Source organism: Sorex araneus, chromosome 5 (genome assembly GCF_027595985.1).
Source record: "Sorex araneus isolate mSorAra2 chromosome 5, mSorAra2.pri, whole genome shotgun sequence".
Classification (NCBI taxonomy): Eukaryota; Metazoa; Chordata; class Mammalia; order Eulipotyphla; family Soricidae; genus Sorex; species Sorex araneus.
Window position 1 is genome coordinate 26,624,745 of NC_073306.1, and position 21,271 is coordinate 26,646,015.

General features: G+C 36.4%; 1 protein-coding gene across 1 annotated transcript in view; it reads left to right on the forward strand.

The window, feature by feature from the left end:
• The window catches only part of SPATA6 (spermatogenesis associated 6), a 94,337-nt gene that overhangs the window by 25,184 nt on the left and 47,882 nt on the right, over positions 1–21,271 (forward strand). The window contains exons 6-9 of the mRNA XM_055138391.1: positions 5,232–5,312; positions 9,022–9,312; positions 14,624–14,711; positions 18,245–18,285. Of these exons, the coding sequence (XP_054994366.1) occupies positions 5,232–5,312; positions 9,022–9,312; positions 14,624–14,711; positions 18,245–18,285 (501 nt within the window). The remainder of the gene's footprint in view (positions 1–5,231; positions 5,313–9,021; positions 9,313–14,623; positions 14,712–18,244; positions 18,286–21,271) is intronic.

The window sequence follows — 21,271 nt, forward strand, 5'->3', positions numbered from 1 at the left end:
AAGGGTCCTAGATTCAGACCTAATTTGTAAGTTGAATAGAGTTTTTCAGAAAGTATAATGGTTGGTTCAGTCCCTGCTTTGAGTATATGTATATATGTGTCTATTTGTATGTATATAAGTATTCATTAAAAATACAACAGAAGTTAGTTTCTTTTAAAGAATTGCAGTGAGAAAACCCACTTACTTTTTTATGAGGAAAAGCAAAGCATTGATTTATTGTCACTATTTTTTGAAGTCATCTAAAATTTGTCCAAATTTGTCCAAAACTGTAAGAACATGATTTAGAAAGTTCCCCATTTTTCTGGTTTCTTTCTGTATCCAACTGTAAATAAATTTTAATAATTCAGTTCAACAATTCTAACTATTATTAGACATATAATCACTGAAGGTATGTAATGAAACATATAACAAATTTGAAGAATTTATGAATGTAATTACCATATTCTTAATTTTTCAAGTTCCTGGATTTATTAGAAGGTGGTACTCATATGAAAAAAATAATTCTTCCTCAAAACTAACAAAATTTTTATGAGTATCCAACCCAGTGGCTTATAGATTTTGTACACAATACAGCAAGATCAACTTTTGTCTTAATTTTCAGCCTACCATCATGTCCTGTGGATTTTGGACTTGTTTCAACTTAGTCTGTTTGTAATGGTAAATTATGACCACAGCTACTATAAATTATGTCCACAAATGATGTGATATTTCTCTCTTTCAAAGGTAGAGTTAATGTTGCTACTCTTAGGTATGGACTGAAGTTAGTGACTCTTGTGGTTGATTCATGATGAAGTGCCAATATTGGACTTCTGAGAGCAGGTCGTGAAATAAGTTGTAGATTCCTCCTTGCTCTCATTGTTTTAACTCACTAGGGGGAAGCCAGCTGCCAGAAGCCAGCTACTTTATGGAAAGGGTAGTAGCCGGGATAGCTTTGCTGAAATGTTTGCGAAAGCTTGAAGAATCTTGGAGATAGTCTTAGAAGAGTGTTAGTAGGGAATCATGATACATTTTATTAGAACTGGCAAAGAAATACATGCTACATAATGGCAAAATTCAACAACATAATCACTTTAAGTATTGTGGAAGATAGAAAAGTACCTAATGGAAAGGATGGTTGACTAAGGAGACTTTCAGTGTTAGGCGGACTCTGGTTCTTTCTTCCTTCATACTGCAAAGTATGAGAGATGTGCAAAAGGAAAGCTATTAAACGAAAAGGAGTTGTATTTCTAAAGATTCCCAGTCCTTTTCAAATGCTAATAGATTATGCACTTAAAAATTTTATCTAAAGGGATCACTAAGTCGATGGTTGGAAAAATAGTTTGGAATGGGAGATATGTGCTGAAAGTAGATAAAGACCAAACATAATAACCTCTCAGTATCTATATTGCAAACCATAATGCCCAGAAGTAGAGATAAAGTATGGGGAAAATTGTTTGCCATGAGGCAGGGGGAGGGTTGGGAAGCTTCAGGGGGATACTGGGGACATTAGTGATGGAAAATGTACAGTGATGGAAAATGTGTTCCACAGAACACTGTTTGATCATTGTATGACTGAAATTCAAACACGAAAGCTTTGTAACTGTGTCTTGTGGTGATTCAATACAGTTTTTTTTTTTATCTGAACAATGAGAATCTTTTTTGAGTTCACTCACTCCATTAAACAAAAACCACAAACTACCTAAGGCTTCTGTAGAGATTGCTGTAGAACAGTGTCTTTAAAGTATCTTGAAAAACTGCATTTGAATTTTTCCCCTCCAATGCAACATATTGGATATTCTTGAGATTTTATTGAAGGATTTAATAGTCATGCCCTCAGTTTCATCCTGAACCCATGCAGTTTCTCCATGGAAAATAAGTACCTTGGAAGATTTTTGATCAGCAGAAGCCCTTAATAGTTTATTGCCTGTGTCTAATGAAGTGAGTGAATTCCAATAAAATTTTCATGAGAAACAAGAAAATTTTCTTTTTCTTTTCTTTTTTATTTTTGCGGCATACCTGGCAGTTCTCATGGCTTACTCTTGATTCTGCACTCCTGGCGAAGTAGAGGGGACCTGTTCTAGGGATTGAACCCGAGTCGGGCACGTGCAAGGCAAGTGCCCTATACACTGTACTATATAGTTTTAGCGCCCTGGAGAGTATTTCTTTAAGAGAAATTTTAGTATTGTTTAGTTTTGAGGCCACACCTGATAATGTTCAAGGCTTATTCCAGGCTCTGCTTAGAGATCACTTCTGTTGAGGCTCGGGATCATATGGAGCACCAGGGAACTGAACCTGGATTGGCCATGCAAATAGTGTCCTCCTCATAGTGCTATCTCTCTGCCCTCTTATTTAGGAGCATCATATTGGCAGAAACACCACTGTTTGGTGTTGGATAGAGAGAGAATCAAAGATGAAAAAGGGTTTGGAGCCTTGAAGTTCTATTTGTAGACAGTACACCATCCAGTTCCAAATAGGATTTTCCTCCCATTGCAGATAAATGAAAATTCAAAGGGTGAAAGCAAGAGCTCAGATAGTGGAGCCAAGAAATATGGTAGTTACTTCTGAGTAGGAATAGGATTAAACATCAAATTGAGAAACTTGTGTACGCTCCTGGATGGACATAAGAATTGCTATGGGCTATTGGCCTCTCATTTTTCCTTTTTTGACCCCGAATGATTAAACTGATTAATCTATGACTGCTGCTTCTGTGCATATGTGGAGTAGATGACTCATCTCTTTAATTCATAAATGTTCCAATCATGAGAATCTGGATTCTGTAAGAGTCTGTAAAGAATAGCACTTGAGGAAGTTCAGTTAGGGTTTGATTCAGACATATCAGGTAAAGCGGTAAGGCTTGTTTCTTTTGTCAAGACCTGAGTTTAGTTTGCATGTGGAGAGGAATGTAAGTTTTTGTCAGTAGAACTGTGCCTTTCTCCTTGCTTGCTTTGCCCTTGGATCACTCTCAACTGAAGAACTGATAAGTCATAAGGATCCAGTCACCACTTGAGATTCGCAAAGAGGAGCTGAGCCATCCTACCCAAATCTAAAAGTGTAACTGAGACTGAGAGATGATAGGGTCTGCGCTTGGGGGACCCTGCCTCCAAATAAAGCCCACTGTTTTGTGCCTATGGTCTCAAGGAAAGACTGATAAGTGTCCTTGTACTGCAGAGGTGTAGGATATTACTGGAAAGAGATCTTACATAGGGAGCAAGACAAAAACAGCTTGTGTCACAATAGACCCTGGTGCTGACTCTTCACTGACACACTTCTCTTCATTTAACATTCAACATCTCACCCAGGCTGGAGTTAACTTGCTAGTGAGCATGCATCCCCTGAAGCAGCTTACTCTGCCCACCTACTCCCTTATCTCCCTGGCTTCTCTTGCTTTAGTTGTAACTCCTTCAGGCCTTTTTCTGATCTTTGTTGGGGAGCCAGCAGGACTCTGTCTGGGTTACAATAAATCAGCTTGAATCTCTCTTAGGCCTCCTGCTGATTTCTGATAAACACCACTGAACCTTGGTGTTTGTAACAAGACCTCCACAAAGCTGTGTGAATGATCCGTTTCAGGAAGCAGACCTTCAAGCTTCAGTCCAGCCTTCAAATGACTGTAGCACAAAAGACTTGACAGATTTCAGGACAGAATCACCTATTTTAGTCTCTGTCAGATTCCTGGTCCACAGAAGCTATTGAAGAGTGTTTACTGAGATTTTAAACTACATGAAGTAGTTTTTATACAAAAAGTAGCAGTAGGTAATGGAAAATAGATATAGTGCAACATTGTTGACTAGAGATAAGTTTACTGAACACAGACATTTAGTTAAGCTTAATCTTAGGCAACTAAGATTTATCTCTAATGTGTAATATTTAAAACTTTAAAATAAGTATGTCAGAAGCTAAGTTTATAGTGTACAGATATCTGACTTCTATATTAGGATGAGGTAGCACTAGGTACAGAAAATATCTTCAAATGTTTTCTTTATGTACTTCCAAATATTTTCTCAGGTGCTTTGTGATTGTTTCTTTAAGTTTTACATTTGTCTCCACTTATTTCAAAATAATGTTCAGATGGTAATTAAACTGTTGCAATAAATAGAAGTCAGGCACATTCATAGATATGAAAGGTAGTTGCATTATGGGGAAAATGTTGAGAAATTGGTAGAGACTACCTATTTTTCATTTTTAAGAATTTTATACCAAGGATCTATGATATTTTTTATATTATGGAGACATTTTAATGAAATATTTCCTATACTCCTATAGTTGTGATTTATAAGAAATTTATATATTACTACATATGTACTTCTAATGTCTTTTGTTCTTCATCCTCACTTCCTGACTCACAACTCCCCAAACCTTTGAAATTGTTGGAGCAATATATAAAAGCAATGGGAGCAAATTTTGTTATAGTTAGTCTTTTGTCCTTGGTTTCTAAATTGTTTCAGAGACATAAAGATAAAATGGGTGTCTTGCTGTTGATAAGATCCTTTCCGCTACACTGGGTTTCTATTAATGACATGACTATGGGACTCTTCTTAAGGCTATAGCTAACTGATTGCTAGGAGAAGCAAAGCAAGAATATGTTTGGAATATTTATTCCCATCTCCTAATTTCTGGGGAGGGGAGAAGAGATGAGGATTGAATCAATCACTAATAACCAATGACTTAATAATTTATGTCTATGGAATAAACCTGAAATAAAAATCAAAAGGATTGAGTTCAGAGAAATTCTTGGTTCTTTTTTTCCTTTTCGAGTCACACCCGGCTCATGCACTCTGGAATTACTCCTGATGGTGCTCGGGGGACCATTTGGGATTCGAGAAGTGAACGTGGGTCAGCCACGTGCAAGGCAAATGCCCTACATGCTATGCTATCGCTCCAGCCTCGAAATTCTTGGTTGTTAATCAACCCCACTGTATTCTGGCTAAGGGATATAGAGCTTAAGAATTCCATATTCTTTCCCCATTCTTTGCCCTGTGCATCTCATATCTAGTTTTTTCTGAGTTATATTATTATAATTACTAGTCTTTTAGGAAGGAAAATGTTTTACAAATTTTTGTAAGTTAGTTGATTAGTAAATTAACCCATTACAAGAAAGATGTTATTTCAGTCTCCAATCTTTAGAAGCACAGAAATCCAGACTAAAGTTAAACAGCTGAACCTTGATTAGAGTTTGTTACTATTAGTAATATATACACTATTAATAATTGTCTTTTTATTGAAATATCTAATAACGTTCTCTTTTTATTCTTCAGGGAATTGCTCCAAAACTGGAATTTTCTACAACCTCAGTGATTACTGAGTGTCTCATCAGTTCAAGGAAGTGCCGCACTCAGGTTAATATCATTTGTTTCATAAAATACCGAATGGTTTAATATATTTTTCATAATTAGGGTAATTCAGTAAGCATTTTATTTTGGCTGTGCGTTTTTCATGACTGTAGCTCTTATTTACTAAATCTTTAAAACACGATAGGCTTGTAGTCATTTGATTCCATCATATATTAGAGAGCTAAGCACTTGATAGCGCCTTTATACATATGATAGACAATGTTGTGGTGTTTTGTATATACATACATATTTTTTTTTTGAGAATTAAATGTTCTTTATAAGTATCAACAAATTCTCACAAGTATACAAAAATTTCCTAACAAAATGTTTGTTTACACAGTGGACAGAATTATAGGAATGCAAGAGTTCACTATAAAGAAAGGAAGCATGGAAAGTCCTATGTATTGGTAGCCAAGTAAGGAGATCGAGACCTGGGACTGTTTTGCGGTCCAGGGCTCTTTCTGGGCACACACCAGGTGTACCAGGACCTGGGCAAAACCAGAGCGCAGGAACTGTGAGGTCCTAAGAGCTCACCCTTCAGCTGAGTGCGAACCTCCCTGCCCAGCTGTTTGATCTCTTCTCACAGATTCTGCAGGTCCTGCTTCATACCTGAACAAAAGAAGACTCTCAAACATCATACACTCCCCACCACACCTCCCTGGCCACCACTGCTCTATACATACATATTTTTATATACATAAGTATATGTGAACCCCCTTTTTAATGTAAAGAAGTCAGGCTGCCAGAAAAATTCTGGGATTGAGATGTCCCACAGAGCTTTTTACAGTAGCATAAATTTTAACACTGCTATAGCCATGTTACCTAAACTATAACAAAAAATTAATTCTTGAACCAAGGGACAGACAAAACCAAGCAAAACACTGGTGTACTAAGACTTCAGAGGTAAGGTGAACAGAGGGCAGGCTTATGGGATGGTGATGGGAAAGCCCTAATGTGCCTGTGAAAGGATACTGGGACTTGGGTAGTTGTTGTGGCTTGATAACCTGTTTTGAATAAAATTATTCTCCTAAGACACATAGCAATGGAAATAAATACTGAAATATACAAAGAATGTCAAACTGAGAAAACTAGATTTAAAATATCTGTAAATCTTATAGAAATTACAGATCATAGTAAAAAGTTCAGACACTTTTTAAACAGATGTGACCAGAGTTTCTAAGACTGGAATATTGATAGCAAGATTGGGTTTTGAGTGTCTCTTAATTCTGTGTTGGATTCTTGCTCAGTTAGTGAGCCATATTGGTACTAATCTGTAGAGGGAAACGTCAGCAGTATAGTCTGTATTTGTAAAACTGAGATATCCATATATCCAGATCCTAATTCCATTCAATTCTAATTTCTTACTGAGTCACCAGGATTACCTTGCTACTTTGTCTACAGATAATCTAATAATGCCTAGCCATCACTCATGTTCGGTTGCATTATGACCAGGTAGTAATAACCAACCAGTGATGGAGAGCCATACTAATATGAAACTTATTAGGCCCAAACAGGGTGAGGTGTTAATTTGTACATTGTTTCAGAGTAACTTTGCTGAGAATGATAATTGGGGCTTAGTAAAGGTGAGATGTAGTTGTAAATTAACAAGGGGATAATTCTATCTTGTTTACTAAAACTTTGTAGTATTTGGCATTTAAAAATAATAATGTCAAAGGATTAGTTTTAGGTTCGGTATAAATAGAGGGTGGGTATGAAGGAATTTTATAGCATTGCTGAAATAGATCATTATGGGAGTAAGAGATGCTAAAATGAATTATTGAAGATTTGGGTGTTAGGTCTAGAAAGTGAGGATATAGTGAGGGCAAATAACAAATTTAGTGAGGATATATCTGAGGATATCTGAGGAAACATGCATATCAAAACATTTTTCAGGAAAATGTTTTGATAATAGATTTTCAGTTTGGGATGCAATACATCTGTAGAATAATAAAATTTAAAGGAAGTATAAAAAGCTAATTAATGCTGAGAAAGAATTTCTGAGTGTCAGGTCTTTTCCTCACTGTGCATGAAAGTTCCTTTCATGTGCAAAAGTTCTTGCCTTGTGAGTCAGTGTGATGTCACAGAGATAGATGCAATGGGTTAAGGTAGAAAAATTCTGACTAACCTACAGACATTATTGAATAAGGGAAAAGAAGATCCAGGAGTGTAACAAGAGCTTTAGAAGAAAGTTGATGAAATAATCAGATGCTGCTGGTTCATTTGCCTGAAAATACTACTCAGAGATTCAGTATTTAAATTAGGAACATGTGTTTTATTTTCTGTCTACTTTTTAAAATACTTGACTCTTCTACTTTACATCTGTATTTATTTACAATAGGTAAGCTTAGTAAGGAACAGGGGGAAATAAAGGGTTGAAAAAGTAGAGTGGGATGTTGGGTTGGTGGGTTTTAACAATTATTAAAGTTCAGATGACACTCAAAGATTCTCAGTTCTTTATTTCCCCTAACACTGACAAACTTACAATTTTTGTATTATCTACTTTTAATCCAACCTCTAAGTCATTTATAAGACAGACTATTTACATAAAATTTTATCTTAAAATAATTAGAATTTGTTTTTTAAACTAGTAATGTTTTACAAGGTAATATAGTGCTTATTAAAAATTATGTTTTGGTTTTTACTTTTATAAAAAGTAAATTTTATAATTGTAAAATTATAATAGTCTGACTATATAATTATAATTATATATCACAATTATAATAATTCAGACATGGAATTGGTGAAGTTATAATTCTTCTCAAGATCATTATACTCAAATTAAATATATGTAATTCAAATAATATATTTAATGAAAATATACATGATTGCTTTAAATCTTTTTACATTATAACCGTAATTATAGCAAAATAAGTAACTTTAATATGTTTATATCCATAGATATACATATAAAATCACTATATTAGACATGTGTATTATAACAGTACAAAATAAAACAAAGGTCTCTTAAATTATGTAGCCAATTGGATATTTAATTATATGTGATAAATCAACATTTGTATTAAATGTAAGTTTGTTTTTTGTATTTCTCAAATGACCAAATATTAGAATTGAATTTTTATAAAGCACCAATTGGGTTAAAGAAAGACTTTTGTTTGTTTTTTAACCACAGCCAGAGGGGCCTTACTTCCTGGTTCTACAACTCAGGCATCACTCATGATGGGCTTAGGGGATTATATGGGGTTTTAGGAATCAGCTGTGTGCACGAAAAGAGTCTCACTCAAATACTGTCACTCTGTCCCCAGAGGGCAAGTTTGATACCACGTTATCCATTAACTGCTAAAACAAGAGATCTTAGGAGAATATGGATTTAACTTCTCCCAAAATTTACACAGATAGGAAAGACAGATCCCAATCACTGTCACTGTCATCCCTTTGCTCATCAATTTGCTCGAGCAGGCACCAGTAACATCTCATTGTGAGACTGGTTGTTACTATTTTTGGCTTACCAAATACACCACAGGTAGCTTGCCAGGCTCTGCCCGAGCAGGTGGGATAGTCTTGGTAGCTTGCCGGGCCCTCCGAGAGGGGCAGAGGAATTGAACCTGGGTCGGCCATGTGCAAGGCGAATGCCCTACCCGCTGCGCTATCTCTTCAGCCCCACAGATCCCAGTGGTTATGATAATTGCATGTACCTTTAATGACTTACATTTTTCCTACTGTTTACACAAGTTAACTTTAATTTTTTTATATTTAGGATAAATTTCTTTACCATACAACTCCAGTTGAAAAAGCAAATGGCAAACTGCAAAGCAGATCAAGATCACAAAAGAAAAAGTCAAAATCACCTGACAGAAATAAATATTGCCTAAATGCTAAAAGCTATGAACAGCCTACAATTTCTTCAAAATCACACTCTCCATCTCCCTACACAAAAAGACGCATGTGTGAGCTCTCCGAAGACACCAGGCGGCGGCTGGCCCATTTAAATCTGGGACCCTATGAGTTCAAAAAGGAAACAGACAAACCTCCATTTGTTATTAGACATGTATGTGTTCTCCTAAACATTTGCATTTGAAGCATCTGATCTGTTTTACACTAAGATATTCTGAAGCTTCTTTCAACTTCTAGCTTATATTAATAATTTTCTTCCTTGAGCTGTCTGTTCACCTAGCAACCTAAAGTGGAAAATTAACAGAATAAAAGAATATTCTTTTGTCAGTCTTTAAAACTGAGATCAAACTCTATTATGAATGCCATGTTAAATCTTTTAAGTATCCATTTTCTTTCTTTCTATGCAGTGGACAGTGTAATAACTCTACAAATTGGACCTCGGTGTAATTGACATAGTATTGAAATGCAGAGTATGATTTTAAAAGAGGACCCAGTTTTCTTTATGGAAAAGAGTCCTTCTCCCCACTAGTTTTTAATATATCTATATCTACATATGAAAGTAACTTTTTCTTGAATTATGTCCCTGGAGAAATATTAAATGCTGAAACTTTGAAGCAAATAATTAGTTGATGTGATTGGGAATGCCTTTGGAAGTGAACAGTTTTTCTAGTTCTGATCTTTTTCTAAAGAAGCTAGCTTTTGACATAGTTTAAAACGTGTTCAGTATGAGAGTCAAATAGACTTTGTCTAATTTTAAGGGATTATAGTAAAAATATTCAGTGGAGGTTTTTTTTTTCATAGTTTCTTAAATGTTGGAGGACTTATTCCTGTTTCTGCTCTCAGGTATCATTCCCAGTGGGCTCTGGGGACCATGTGATGTGCTGTAAATCAAAGCCGGGTCAGCCTTGTCATGGCAACTGCTCTACCTGCTGTACTATTGCTCTGACCCCCCGTAGTTTCTTAATTTTTTAAAAAGACAATTGAAGACAATTATCAAAACAATTTAAAAAGCATTTTTTTAGCAAGAGCTTACAAGTCAATAAAATTAATAAATATGTAAATAATATTAAACTTCAAGAGTTAAGGGTCTTAGAAGCAAAACAACTTTTTAAGATATCTATAAAACTATTTCTGGCTTTTAGCTATCCTTTTGGTGATATATTTTTTTAATATACATTACCTGAAAGTTTTGATTCATTTTGTGATCCCTATTTAAATAGTTATTCTGAGAACTTTAGGGTTCTTTAGCCTAGACCTTCAGCACCTCTGCATTGCTAAACTGTCAGACTGAGTATTCCTGGGAATGGCCCCTGCACTGGTTGAACAAGTCCCCATCCAAAAAATTATAAGGTGTGCCTTAAGACACATTTCACACTATCTTTATTTTCATTATATCTTTTGTTTTCTCTACTGAAAGTAATAGTTCTATTATAAGAAGTATAATAAAATATAGGTACTTATAAATAGTAACATTTTATTAAAATTATAATTGTGTTTCTTGTTTCTGCATAATTTATTTCTGGTTTCGGGTCACATATTTTGGTTGCTTTTTGTTTGAACAATATTGAGATAATGTTTACTTGCTTGATTGATAACATTGTCAGAAAACCTTTTAATTTTACATTTACCAACAATGTTAAACTAAATGAAGAAGAAAGGACATGTAACTTTTAAATCTGAAGCAGGAATAGCAGTTTTGTTGTTTTTAAGGACCACACTGTGCAGTGCATGGAAGTTGCTCCTAGTGGTTCTCAGGGGACCATGTGGTTCCAAGGTGGAACCCAGGCCTCCTGCATGGAAAGCCTGGAATGCTTGTGCTTCAGTCCATTTATCTCCCCAGCCCCAGTTACAGTAGCATTTATGTTCAAGTGGTTAATGTACAAAGGTAAGCAGAATATTTGGGGGTTTTAGTCACTTAAAATAGTTTAAAAGGATAACTTCTTAAAATGCTTTTTATTTTTCACATCGCTGTTTAAGGGAGAATAATTTTCTCAGTGTTTAAAATATTTTATTTAAAACCTTTGACTTTCCTTTTTTTCCCTTTTTTTTTCTGTTTTTGCAGGGAGGGGGATTTTGGGCCACGCTTGTGCTCAGGGTTTACTTTTGGTTTTGTACTCAGGGATCACTCCCGGTAGAGCACAGGGGATCATATGTGGTACTGGGAATTAGTTCCGGGTTGTCTTCATGCAAGACAAGCTACTTACAACACAGTGTCCTTTCTCTTCAGCAACTAAATCTGGTTTTTGTTTGTTTGTTTGTTTTTGCTTTTTGGGTCACACCCAGCGATGCTCAGGGGTTACTTCAGGCTCATGCACTGAGGAATTACTCCTGGCGGTGCTGGGGGGACCATATAGGATGCTGGGAATCAAACCCGGGTTGGCTGTATGCAAGGCAAATGTCCTACCCTCTGTGCTATCGCTTCAGCCCCTATTTTTCTTTTTAAAGTACTCAAATATATAAAAAATTCTTCAGGGCTTTTTTTTTTTTTTGAGGGGTCACTCCTTGCAATGCACAGCTGTTACTTCTAGCTCATGCACTCAGGAATTACTGCTGGTGGTACTCAGGGGGCCATATGGGATGCTGGGAATCAAACTTGGGTCGGCTATGTGCAAGGCAAACACTCTACCTGCTGTGCTGTCTCTCCAGGCCCCCAAATTCTTCAGTTTTAATTTGCTTTATTTACCAATACCCAAGGGAGCTCTGACTTTGGACCATGAGAATGTGCAGTCTATGCAATGTAGTTTAGTTTTCAGTGCCATGAGACTGAAGGACATTTAAGCTATTTTTCTAAAGAATTTTCTTTTATGCACTGGTTTGCATTGCCTAATGATAGTTAATGATAACGTTTTGTGCATTACACATTCCTCCACTACATCCTTGACCAGTGTCAATTTCCTTTACCATTGTCTCAGTGTCTTCCCCCTCCCAACCTCTTCTCTCCCTTCTCTTCTCTATGGTAAGCTTTGTACTAAAGACCAGTTCTGTTTCTGTTGCTTTTGGATATTATACCCTACTTTGTATCTTTTTTAAAAAAGTTTTATTTTATAAAGTGGTTCACAATATTTGATCATATTTAATATCCAAACACCAATCCCACCGCCATTGCACCTTCCCACCACCATATTTTGGTTGTTTCCATCCTGAACTCCAATCTCTGCTCCAAAGCAGAACTGAAATAATTTATTTCCTTCTAAGGTTGGTTCCTCCTACTTTGAATCCCATCAAATATGGTGTGGTACTCTTGGACTGTGAGTAGGGTATGTCCTAGGAAGTGTCGTGTGGCCGCTTAGGCCAGGGAAAGTTTCACTCGTGGGTGAGGCTCAGCCTGAGCATGTGGAGAGTGGCCATGAGCAGGGCAGTGGTTGGGTTGGTCCTTTGGGGGTGAGACGTCTCACCCGCCCCCCCCCGGGGTGCACCGAGTGAAACAACCTGGCACAGGGTCCGGTGGCATGGTTGTGGCGAGTGTCATGTCATGTTGCTCCCTTCTGGGAGAGGAGGACCTGTGATCTGGATGGTGGTCGATGAGATTATCTGGTGCCAGCCAGGGGGTGGCTTTTTGGTGTGACTGCTGAGTTGATGGTGACGGAAGGTGGTGGGGGGGGAGGTATGGGCAGAGGATCTTACTTTGTTTCTTAATATACTGTTTTTGAGAGTAATGGTTCTGTGTCTGCCCCACTCCTGAATAATTTCAGCTCACAAAAAATAAATCACAATTTTCTGATACATGAAAAGTATCCATTCATGTATCAGAAAATTGTATATGTACCATAGTTTTTCTTTCTTTCTTTCTTTCTTTCTTTCTTTCTTTCTTTCTTTCTTTCTTTCTTTCTTTCTTTCTTTCTTTCTTTCTTTCTTTCTTTCTTTCTTTCTTTCTTTCTTTCTCTCTTTCTTTCTCTCTCTTTCTTTCTCTCTTTCTTTCTCTCTTTCTTTCTCTCTTTCTTTCTCTCTTTCTTTCTTTCTTTCTTTCTTTCTTTCTTTCTTTTTTTCTTTCTTTCTTTCTTTCTTTCTTTCTTTCTTTCTTTCTTTCTTTCTTTCTTTCTTTCTTTCTTTCTTTCTTTCTTTCTTTCTTTCTTTTTGGGTCACACCCAGAGATGCTCAGGTCTTACTTCTGGCTCTGCACTCAGGAATTCCTCCTCCTCAGGGACCATATGGGATGCTGGGAATCGAACCCAAGTTGGCTGTGTGCAAGGCAAATGCTCTACCCACTATGCTATGGTTCCAGCCTCCCAAAGTTTCTTTATCCAGTCATCTGTTTTGGGCACTTGAGTTCTTTCTGATTTTGGTTACCGGGAATAGTGCTGCATTGATTATAGGAGTGTAAATGTCTTTTCTAAATAGAGTTTTTTGTACTTGGAGTAGGTGCCTAGTAGTTGAATTGCTGACTCATACAGAAGATCAGTTTTCTGAGAAGTGTCCATACTGTTTTCTAGAAAGATTTGACCAATCACTATTCCCACCAGCAGTTAATGAAGGATCCCTTTGCCCACATCCTTGACAATACTGGTTCTTTTTGTTCTTTGTGATGTGTGAAATTCTCACTGGTGTAAAATGATATCTCAATGTTCTGATTTGCATTTCCTTCATGATAAGTGATACAGAGCTCTTTTTCATATGCTCTTTGAAGTTTGTTATCTTTTCATCCCAATTTTTGATAGGATTGCATATTTTTCTTGTAAAGTTCTACTAGTGCTTTTATATAGCTTGGATATTAACCCTTTATCAGATGAGGAAGAAGCATTTAGTTGGTTAAATGTTTTTTCCTAGTGTTTGGAGTGTTTTTTTGTTGTGGTCATCATTTCCTTTGAAGTGCAGAAGCTTTTTAATTTGATGTAATCCCATTTGTGTTTGCTTGGCTGTGGCATTGAGTCCTTGAAGATGCCTCTAGCTTCAATGTCATGGAGTATTTCATTTATGCTGTCCTCTATATAACTTATAGATTCAGGGTCTTTATTGAGGTCCATATTGAGGTCTATAATCCATTTTGATTTGCCTTTTGTACATGGTGTTAGGAAGGAGTCTGAATTCATTATTTTTGCTTGTGATCAACCAGTTTTCCCAGTACGACTTGTTGAAAACGTTTTCCTTGTTCTACTTCCATACGTTTCACTCCTTTATTAAAGGTTAGCTGTTAATATACCTAAGGATCTGTCTCTGGATTCCCAGTTCTGTTCCACTGGTCTGAGAGTATGTCCTTTTCCCAGTATCACATTTTAAATTAATATAGCATAAAGCGATATAGTCTGAAATTGGGAAAAGCAAAGCCCCAATTTTCTTTTCATTCCTCATATTGCTTTGGCTATTTGAGGGGAATTATTAATTTAGGTGAATTTCAGAAATGTTTGCCTACTTCTTTGAAAAATATCATGGATACTTATATAGTAACTGCACCACTAGGATGGCCAAGTGTTTAAAGCACTGGATTTAAGCTCTTTTTTTTTTTAACATTGATCTTCTTCTCCTCCCAGGTTGATCCCCCAAGTCCTAGGACGGATAATGTTTTTGGATCCTCTGGTAGAGACTGTGAAAGAGATGGTTGGACCAGGATCCACCATGGTGAGCTACAAGTGAACTCTTTGTTGCTTGAATGTCTAGGTCACAGTCAGACATTTAACACAGGGCATTCTGTAAAAATACAGTATTTTTGCTGTATTATTGTATACTATTGTTTTATTGCCAATTTTAAGATATGTGGTATAATCATAGAGGTAACCCTTAAAAATTAATAGATTTTCTGTGCTACTATAACCATTTACCCTCTTTGATACCCAAAGTACATATTAGCATGAAAGGACTAATATGTCCTCTAGTGAAGAGAATAAAAAAAAAAAAAACCTTGATTTTTTTCTTTTGCTCAGCAATTTCTAAATTTATTTCACTATAGAATCCTTTAATCACCCTAACATAATTGCTTAGTTTATATTTAGATTTTGGGATGTATCATAGTGAAAGGAGCCCAATGTTATGGGTTTGGAACGTATAGCACTGTAGCACTATCCTCCTGTTGTTCATCGATTTGCCTGAGTGGGCACCAGTAATGTCTCCATTGTGAGACTTGTTACTGTTTTTGGCATATTGAATATGCCATGGGGAGCTTGCCAGGTTCTGCCATGTGGGTGGGAACTCTTGGTGGCTTGCTGGGCTCTCCGAGAAGGACAGAGGAATTGAACCTGGGTCAGTCGCATGCAAGGTAAATGCCCTACCCACTGTGCTATTTCTCCAGCCCCATAAATAATGTAGTGGCAGTAAATGAAATTTGTTGATATAAGCTGGCAAAATACACTATGACAAAATTGTTGAAACCTAAGGTGGTCAGAAGTTACCATATTTTGGTCAAAAAAATATATATATATATTGCTTTTTGGTTTTTGGGTCACACCCAGTGATGTACAGGGGTCACTCCTGGCTCTACACTCAGGAATTATCCCTGGCGGTGCTCGGGACTATATGGGATGCTGAGAATTGAACATGGGTTGTCCACGTGCAAGGCAAATGCCCTACCTGCTGTTATTGCTCCTGGTCAAAATATTTTGACCAAAATATGGTAATATTAGAACATATATATATACACATATATATATGAATACTTGTCCTGCCACTTCTTTATAAATTAGGGATTATTGAAGAATCATTTTACTACATTGAAAATCAGCATATACAAAATTGAATACAACATGGTGAATGTGTAAAGTACCCTAGCACAAGATACTTAATAAAAACTGTTACTATAATACTTATTAATTATATCTGGAAAAATATTTAAGTGTAGTTTCTAAGAATATTTTATCATCTGTAGCTATAGTTCTAATTAATGCATTTTTCTGAGTTCAGTATGAAGATAATTTTGTGAAGAAAATTAAATATTTTGGTATAACTGGTATATTTGAATTAGTACCGTTAATACCTGTAGCAATATATGTAGACATTTGACTTGTCAATTTGTCAAACCTTTATGTTAATACCCTACACACTGAGAAAAGCATATAGAAAAAAATAGAGAAAAATATAATCATAACTATAGAGAAAAATAATCATAACTCCATCTTTCTGTTTCTCAACTATAGTCTATCATTTTTTTTCTAAGGAGAGAAAATATTCTTCTATGAAAATATGCAGTTTTTACTTAGCTTAGTAGTAAAGTAGATGAGGAAATAATAAGTCTTTAGTACCCATAATAGTAGATTATGAGAAATTAGAAACAGATGTTATACTCTGTTTCCTCTCTTGGAAGAATTATACAGACATGGAAAATAAATGTTAAGAAAAAAATAATTTTAAATAGATTCTCTTTGGAAGATGTTTTTTAAATGTCTTAAAGTGGTTTCTCTTGACAGGTATTATGTATTAGCTTAACTGCTACAGTTTGCAGTAACTTTTAATTGAAATTACACCCATGTACAATCAAAAGTCTGATGAGAGGTCACATTTTATTTTGACATAATTTTGGGTGTATAGAAAAATTTTAAAACTATAAGGATTTCATATTACATTTTTCTCAAAATTTATAAATACTAGTATTTTATTTTTATCCTGTCTTTCTTCTACATACATCTGTTCGTGTGTCTGTGTGTAAACATTTCTTGACAAGAACATTGCCTTGTATTAAATTGTGTTACTTCAAAATCCATTTATTGAAGCCCTAACCCACAGAGCAGTGGTCTCTAGAGATGAGAACTCTATGAAATTATCAGGCTAATGAGGTTATGTGATTGGGATTCTCATCATAGGATTGGACATAGCCAGAAGGTAGTCAGATTCAAGTGATGATGTTTTCTAGCTCTTTTTTTTATATGTTCACCTGAAACTGTTTTATCCCAATCTCTAAAACTTTTCTCTCTCACTTTTATGGGTGAGGTTTAGTTTCTTGAAGTAATGAAAAGGATGACAGTAATATCCTTCAAAATAGGAAACTGCAGATTGCTAAAACTGGGATTGATTAATCTGGAACCTACATTAACTATCACTTAGACTGAGGCTCAAGAATGACTTTGATGGCACTGGAGAGAGGTTACAGTGGGTGGGTCACTTTACCTTGCATGTGTCTGATCCAGTTTCAATTCCCACACCCCATAGTCTCCTGAACAATACCAGGAGTGATTCCCAGGCACAGAGTCAGAAGTAAGCATTGTCTTATTACTGAACGTGACCCAGAAACTGAAACCAAAACAAACAAAAAAGAATTGCTTTTAAAGAGAGAAAAGGTTGATGTGGACATGCTGGATTTTTTTAAAATTTACTTTTAAGCAATTTATTCTATTTTGTTCAGATAATATCGTTACTGTACACTAGACTTTACAGAAGAGTTGATCTGGGATTAATTTTTTAATTTTGAAAGTCACTTGATAGAAATGAATCAGAAAGAGAAGGCCAAACATAGAATGACTGCACTCATTTATGGAATATAAAATAACATAATATGAGACTGATACCCACAGACAGTAGAAACAAGGGCCAGGTATATTGCTTCATGGTTGGAAGCCTGCCTTATTAGTTTGAAGAGAAGGCAGCTGGAATAGAGAAGGGAACACTAAGTTAATGATGGTTGGAGTGATCCATCAGGATGGGAGATGTGTGCTGAAAGTAGATAAAGGACCAACGTGATAGCCTCTCAGTATTTGTATTGCAAACCATAATTCCCAAGTGTAGAGAGAGAATATGGGGGAAATTGTCTGTCATAGAGGCAGAAGGAGAGTTGGGATGGGGGTGTGCGGGATTCTGGGGACATTGTTGGTAGAAAATGTGCACTGGTAGAGGGATGGGTGTTCAATCATTGTGTGATTGAAACTCAAACATGAAAGCTTTGTAACTGCATCTCATGGTGATTCAATTAAAAAAAAAAAGAATCACTGGATGTAGTTGAATCTTATATTAATAAAGCTGGTCTTATATGAAAGAAATTGAACTATCTTCTGTAATGATTCAAAACATTTAGAAAATAACTGAAAATGTTTTTAGTCTATATTCATGTATCTCCTACTTTAATAAAAACCGTATTTATAAAATCACTTTCTAGCAAATATAAAAGAGGAAATTAAATTTTCTTTTTGATTGAAAGAGTTGTACTTTAATTCTTTTGAATATCCTTTCAGATCATGCTCATCTTGGCTGTTGTCGGTCAAAGGATTATAAGGTATGTGGCATGAAGTAAAAATGAGAATTTTGCTATCTTTAAAACAAGACTATAAGTATATTACCTATGTTATTGTGAGATAGCTGATCATGTTTCTTTAGTCAAGAATAAATTAAAAAAAAAAAGCCATAAAAAACACTTAACACGTTTTAGCAAAAAGTGAAATTTCACAATTATTAATCTATAAATCATTGTTAATATACAATGTGCATGCACAAAATGATATTTATTTTATATTAGCAAATATTTTATATTGATCAAATATATTCCTGGATAATAAAATTGCTATTTTGAAAATATTTTTCCCAGGTTAATACACAAATTAAATGTAAGTTATTTCAATATCCTCATGTCTATCTTAGAAACTGAAAAACTTCTGATGCAGCAGATATATTTATAATAAATTTTCAAATAAAAAAAAAAGAAAGTGAACGGTTGTTATCTTATGGACTGTCATCATTTTTAACTACAGTAAGCTATTAATTCACTATTTTCCACAAGTATCTTATGTGGAAAAGAGAGTCTCTTGCTCGCACGCCTGGTTGTCTTTCCCCGGGCCCCTCGGAGGGGATGGGCTCCAGCTTCCCTCCCCACCCCGAGCAGAGCTTCTGGCAACTGAAGACCACCAGAACCTAGCTATAGCCATGCTCGAGGCCCCTCTCCGCATGTTCGGACAGGCCTCATGCATGAAGGTACCGGCATAGGAACCCAGGTGTGTGTAATCCCATCAACGGCCAACATCCAGAGAGCGACTTAAAAGCAAGCTCTCAGAAGCGCGTGGCCACTTTGTGGCTGCACGATATCTTGTAGCCTACTTCTCCCTCTAAGAGAAACTGACAATCTTCTGAGAGTTTCCTGCACACATGGGACAGCCTTGCAAGCTTCCCATGGTGTATTCATATGCTAAATCCAGTAACAACCTGGATCTCATTCCCCTGACCCTGAAAGAGCCCCCAGTGCGACATCATCGTTGGGAGGGCCGAGTCGAGATAGACTTCTAAGATCTCAGGGAAAGGACAAAATGAGAAGTTACTGGGCCCGCTTGAGAAATCGGTGATTAACGGGATTTCGTGATCGTGATTGTGATCTTATGTTATTTATTATTCATATTAATGAATTATTTATTAAATTTGTTTGTATAAGTTTGGTGTTTGTGTGAGAGAGAGCAAAATACAGAATTTGACTGGTATTTTTAATACTCTGTTCCGCTTTGACAGTGATTTTAAAAATTATGGAACAAACAGTTACGAGCCAAGGCACTGCATGAGTAAGAATTCAAATGTACCAGAGTTTGACTTATCCTGGTGGAACTTAATAAAAATCAGTTCTAGGTTTACTAAATTGAAATTGTTGAGAACAGAGACAAGAATTTTACGTTTTATTTTACTTATTTTTTTCAGTTTTGAGGCCATACCTGATTTAGACTCTGTGTTCAGGGTTCACTTCTGGCAGTACTTTGGGAATCATATGGAATTTTGGGTATTGATTCTGGGTTGGCCACATTCAAGGCAAGTGCCCTGACCATGTACTGTCTTTTCAACCCTTTAGAATTTAGCATTTTAAAACAAGCATTGTGAATCTTTAGAGATTTGGATATAGCACTTTATTGATATGACTGTCCCTTCTATCATATTTGTGCAGGACTGTATTCTTGTTTAATGTGTCCCTTAGAGGAGTTTAGGTTTGGCATAATTCATGTGGTGTGCATACACTATGTCATATACATTGATATGTGTAATATAAACACATGTATGTATTTATATAAAATGTCTTCCACACACATCCACGTCAAAAAATACAATGTTCAGTGTTTTACAGGTCTAGAGAAACTGCCTTAGTGATCCTAGCTAGAGGATAATGTCAGCCTTTGTATATTTCCTTCAAATTTTGCTTTATTTAGGTATATTTTTATGCTTATTTGCATCTGTGTTTAAAGTATGTTTGATTCTAACTGCTGTATAAATTCCAGGATGGCAAGGTCATTTACTGATAATTGCTAGTACATATGATATGAGATTATTAATACATGCATGTTGTCTGACTAAGTTATGAACAGAAAAGAAGTAGACAAAATATGTAAGTAAAGAGATAAAGGGGTGAAATTTATACAACACTGATTTTTAAATAATCTAGCTCTACTAAGGTAAATAATTTAGTTTTGCATTGGCTGGTGCACTTAAATCAGTGTATCACTGTCATCCCATTGTTCACCAATTTGCTCAAGCAGGTGCCAGTAACGTCCGCATTCCTCCTAGCCCTGAGATTTTTAGCAGCCTCTCTTTACTTGTCCTCCCCAACGATGCCACATTGGAGGCTCTTTTAGGGTCAGGGGAATGAGACCGATAATTGTTACAGTTTTTGACATATAGAATGTGCCACGGGGAGCTTGCCAGGCTCTGCCATGTGGGCAGGATACCCTCAGTAGCTTGCTGGGTTCTCCGAGAGGGAGAATTAGACAATAAGAGGTCGTGTGGCCTCAAATATGGCCACGGGCTTCTGGGAGCTTTGTTTTATAGTCTCTGGATCTTGACCATTGATGGGATTACATGGCACCGGGGGCAGTTTGTGGGTGTGACTCCTAGCTACTGGAAAATGGGGGATCTGAATGGAGGAGGCCTAGTCCCAATCCAAGAAGGCTTAGAGATCTCAGTCCTGGGTCCTGCACACCTGGGTTCCTCTGCCTATTCCTTCATGCATGAGGCTCATCCGAGCATGTGGAGAGTGGCCTTGAGCATGGCTTTTGCTGGGTTCTGGAGGTCTTCGGCTGCTGGGTCTCTGCTCATGGCGGGGAGGGAAACTCAACCAGCCCCCCTCCAAGGAGCCCCAGTGAAGACAGCCAGGCATAGGGGCAGGAGACTCTGCACTTAAATATAGGTGTTTATTATATTTAGAATTCTTTTTTCTTTATGAATTATTTAAAAGAACTATTTCCCACCTCCTCTCTACTAAATCCACCTCTAAATTCCTCACTTTTTGGAATAAAGTA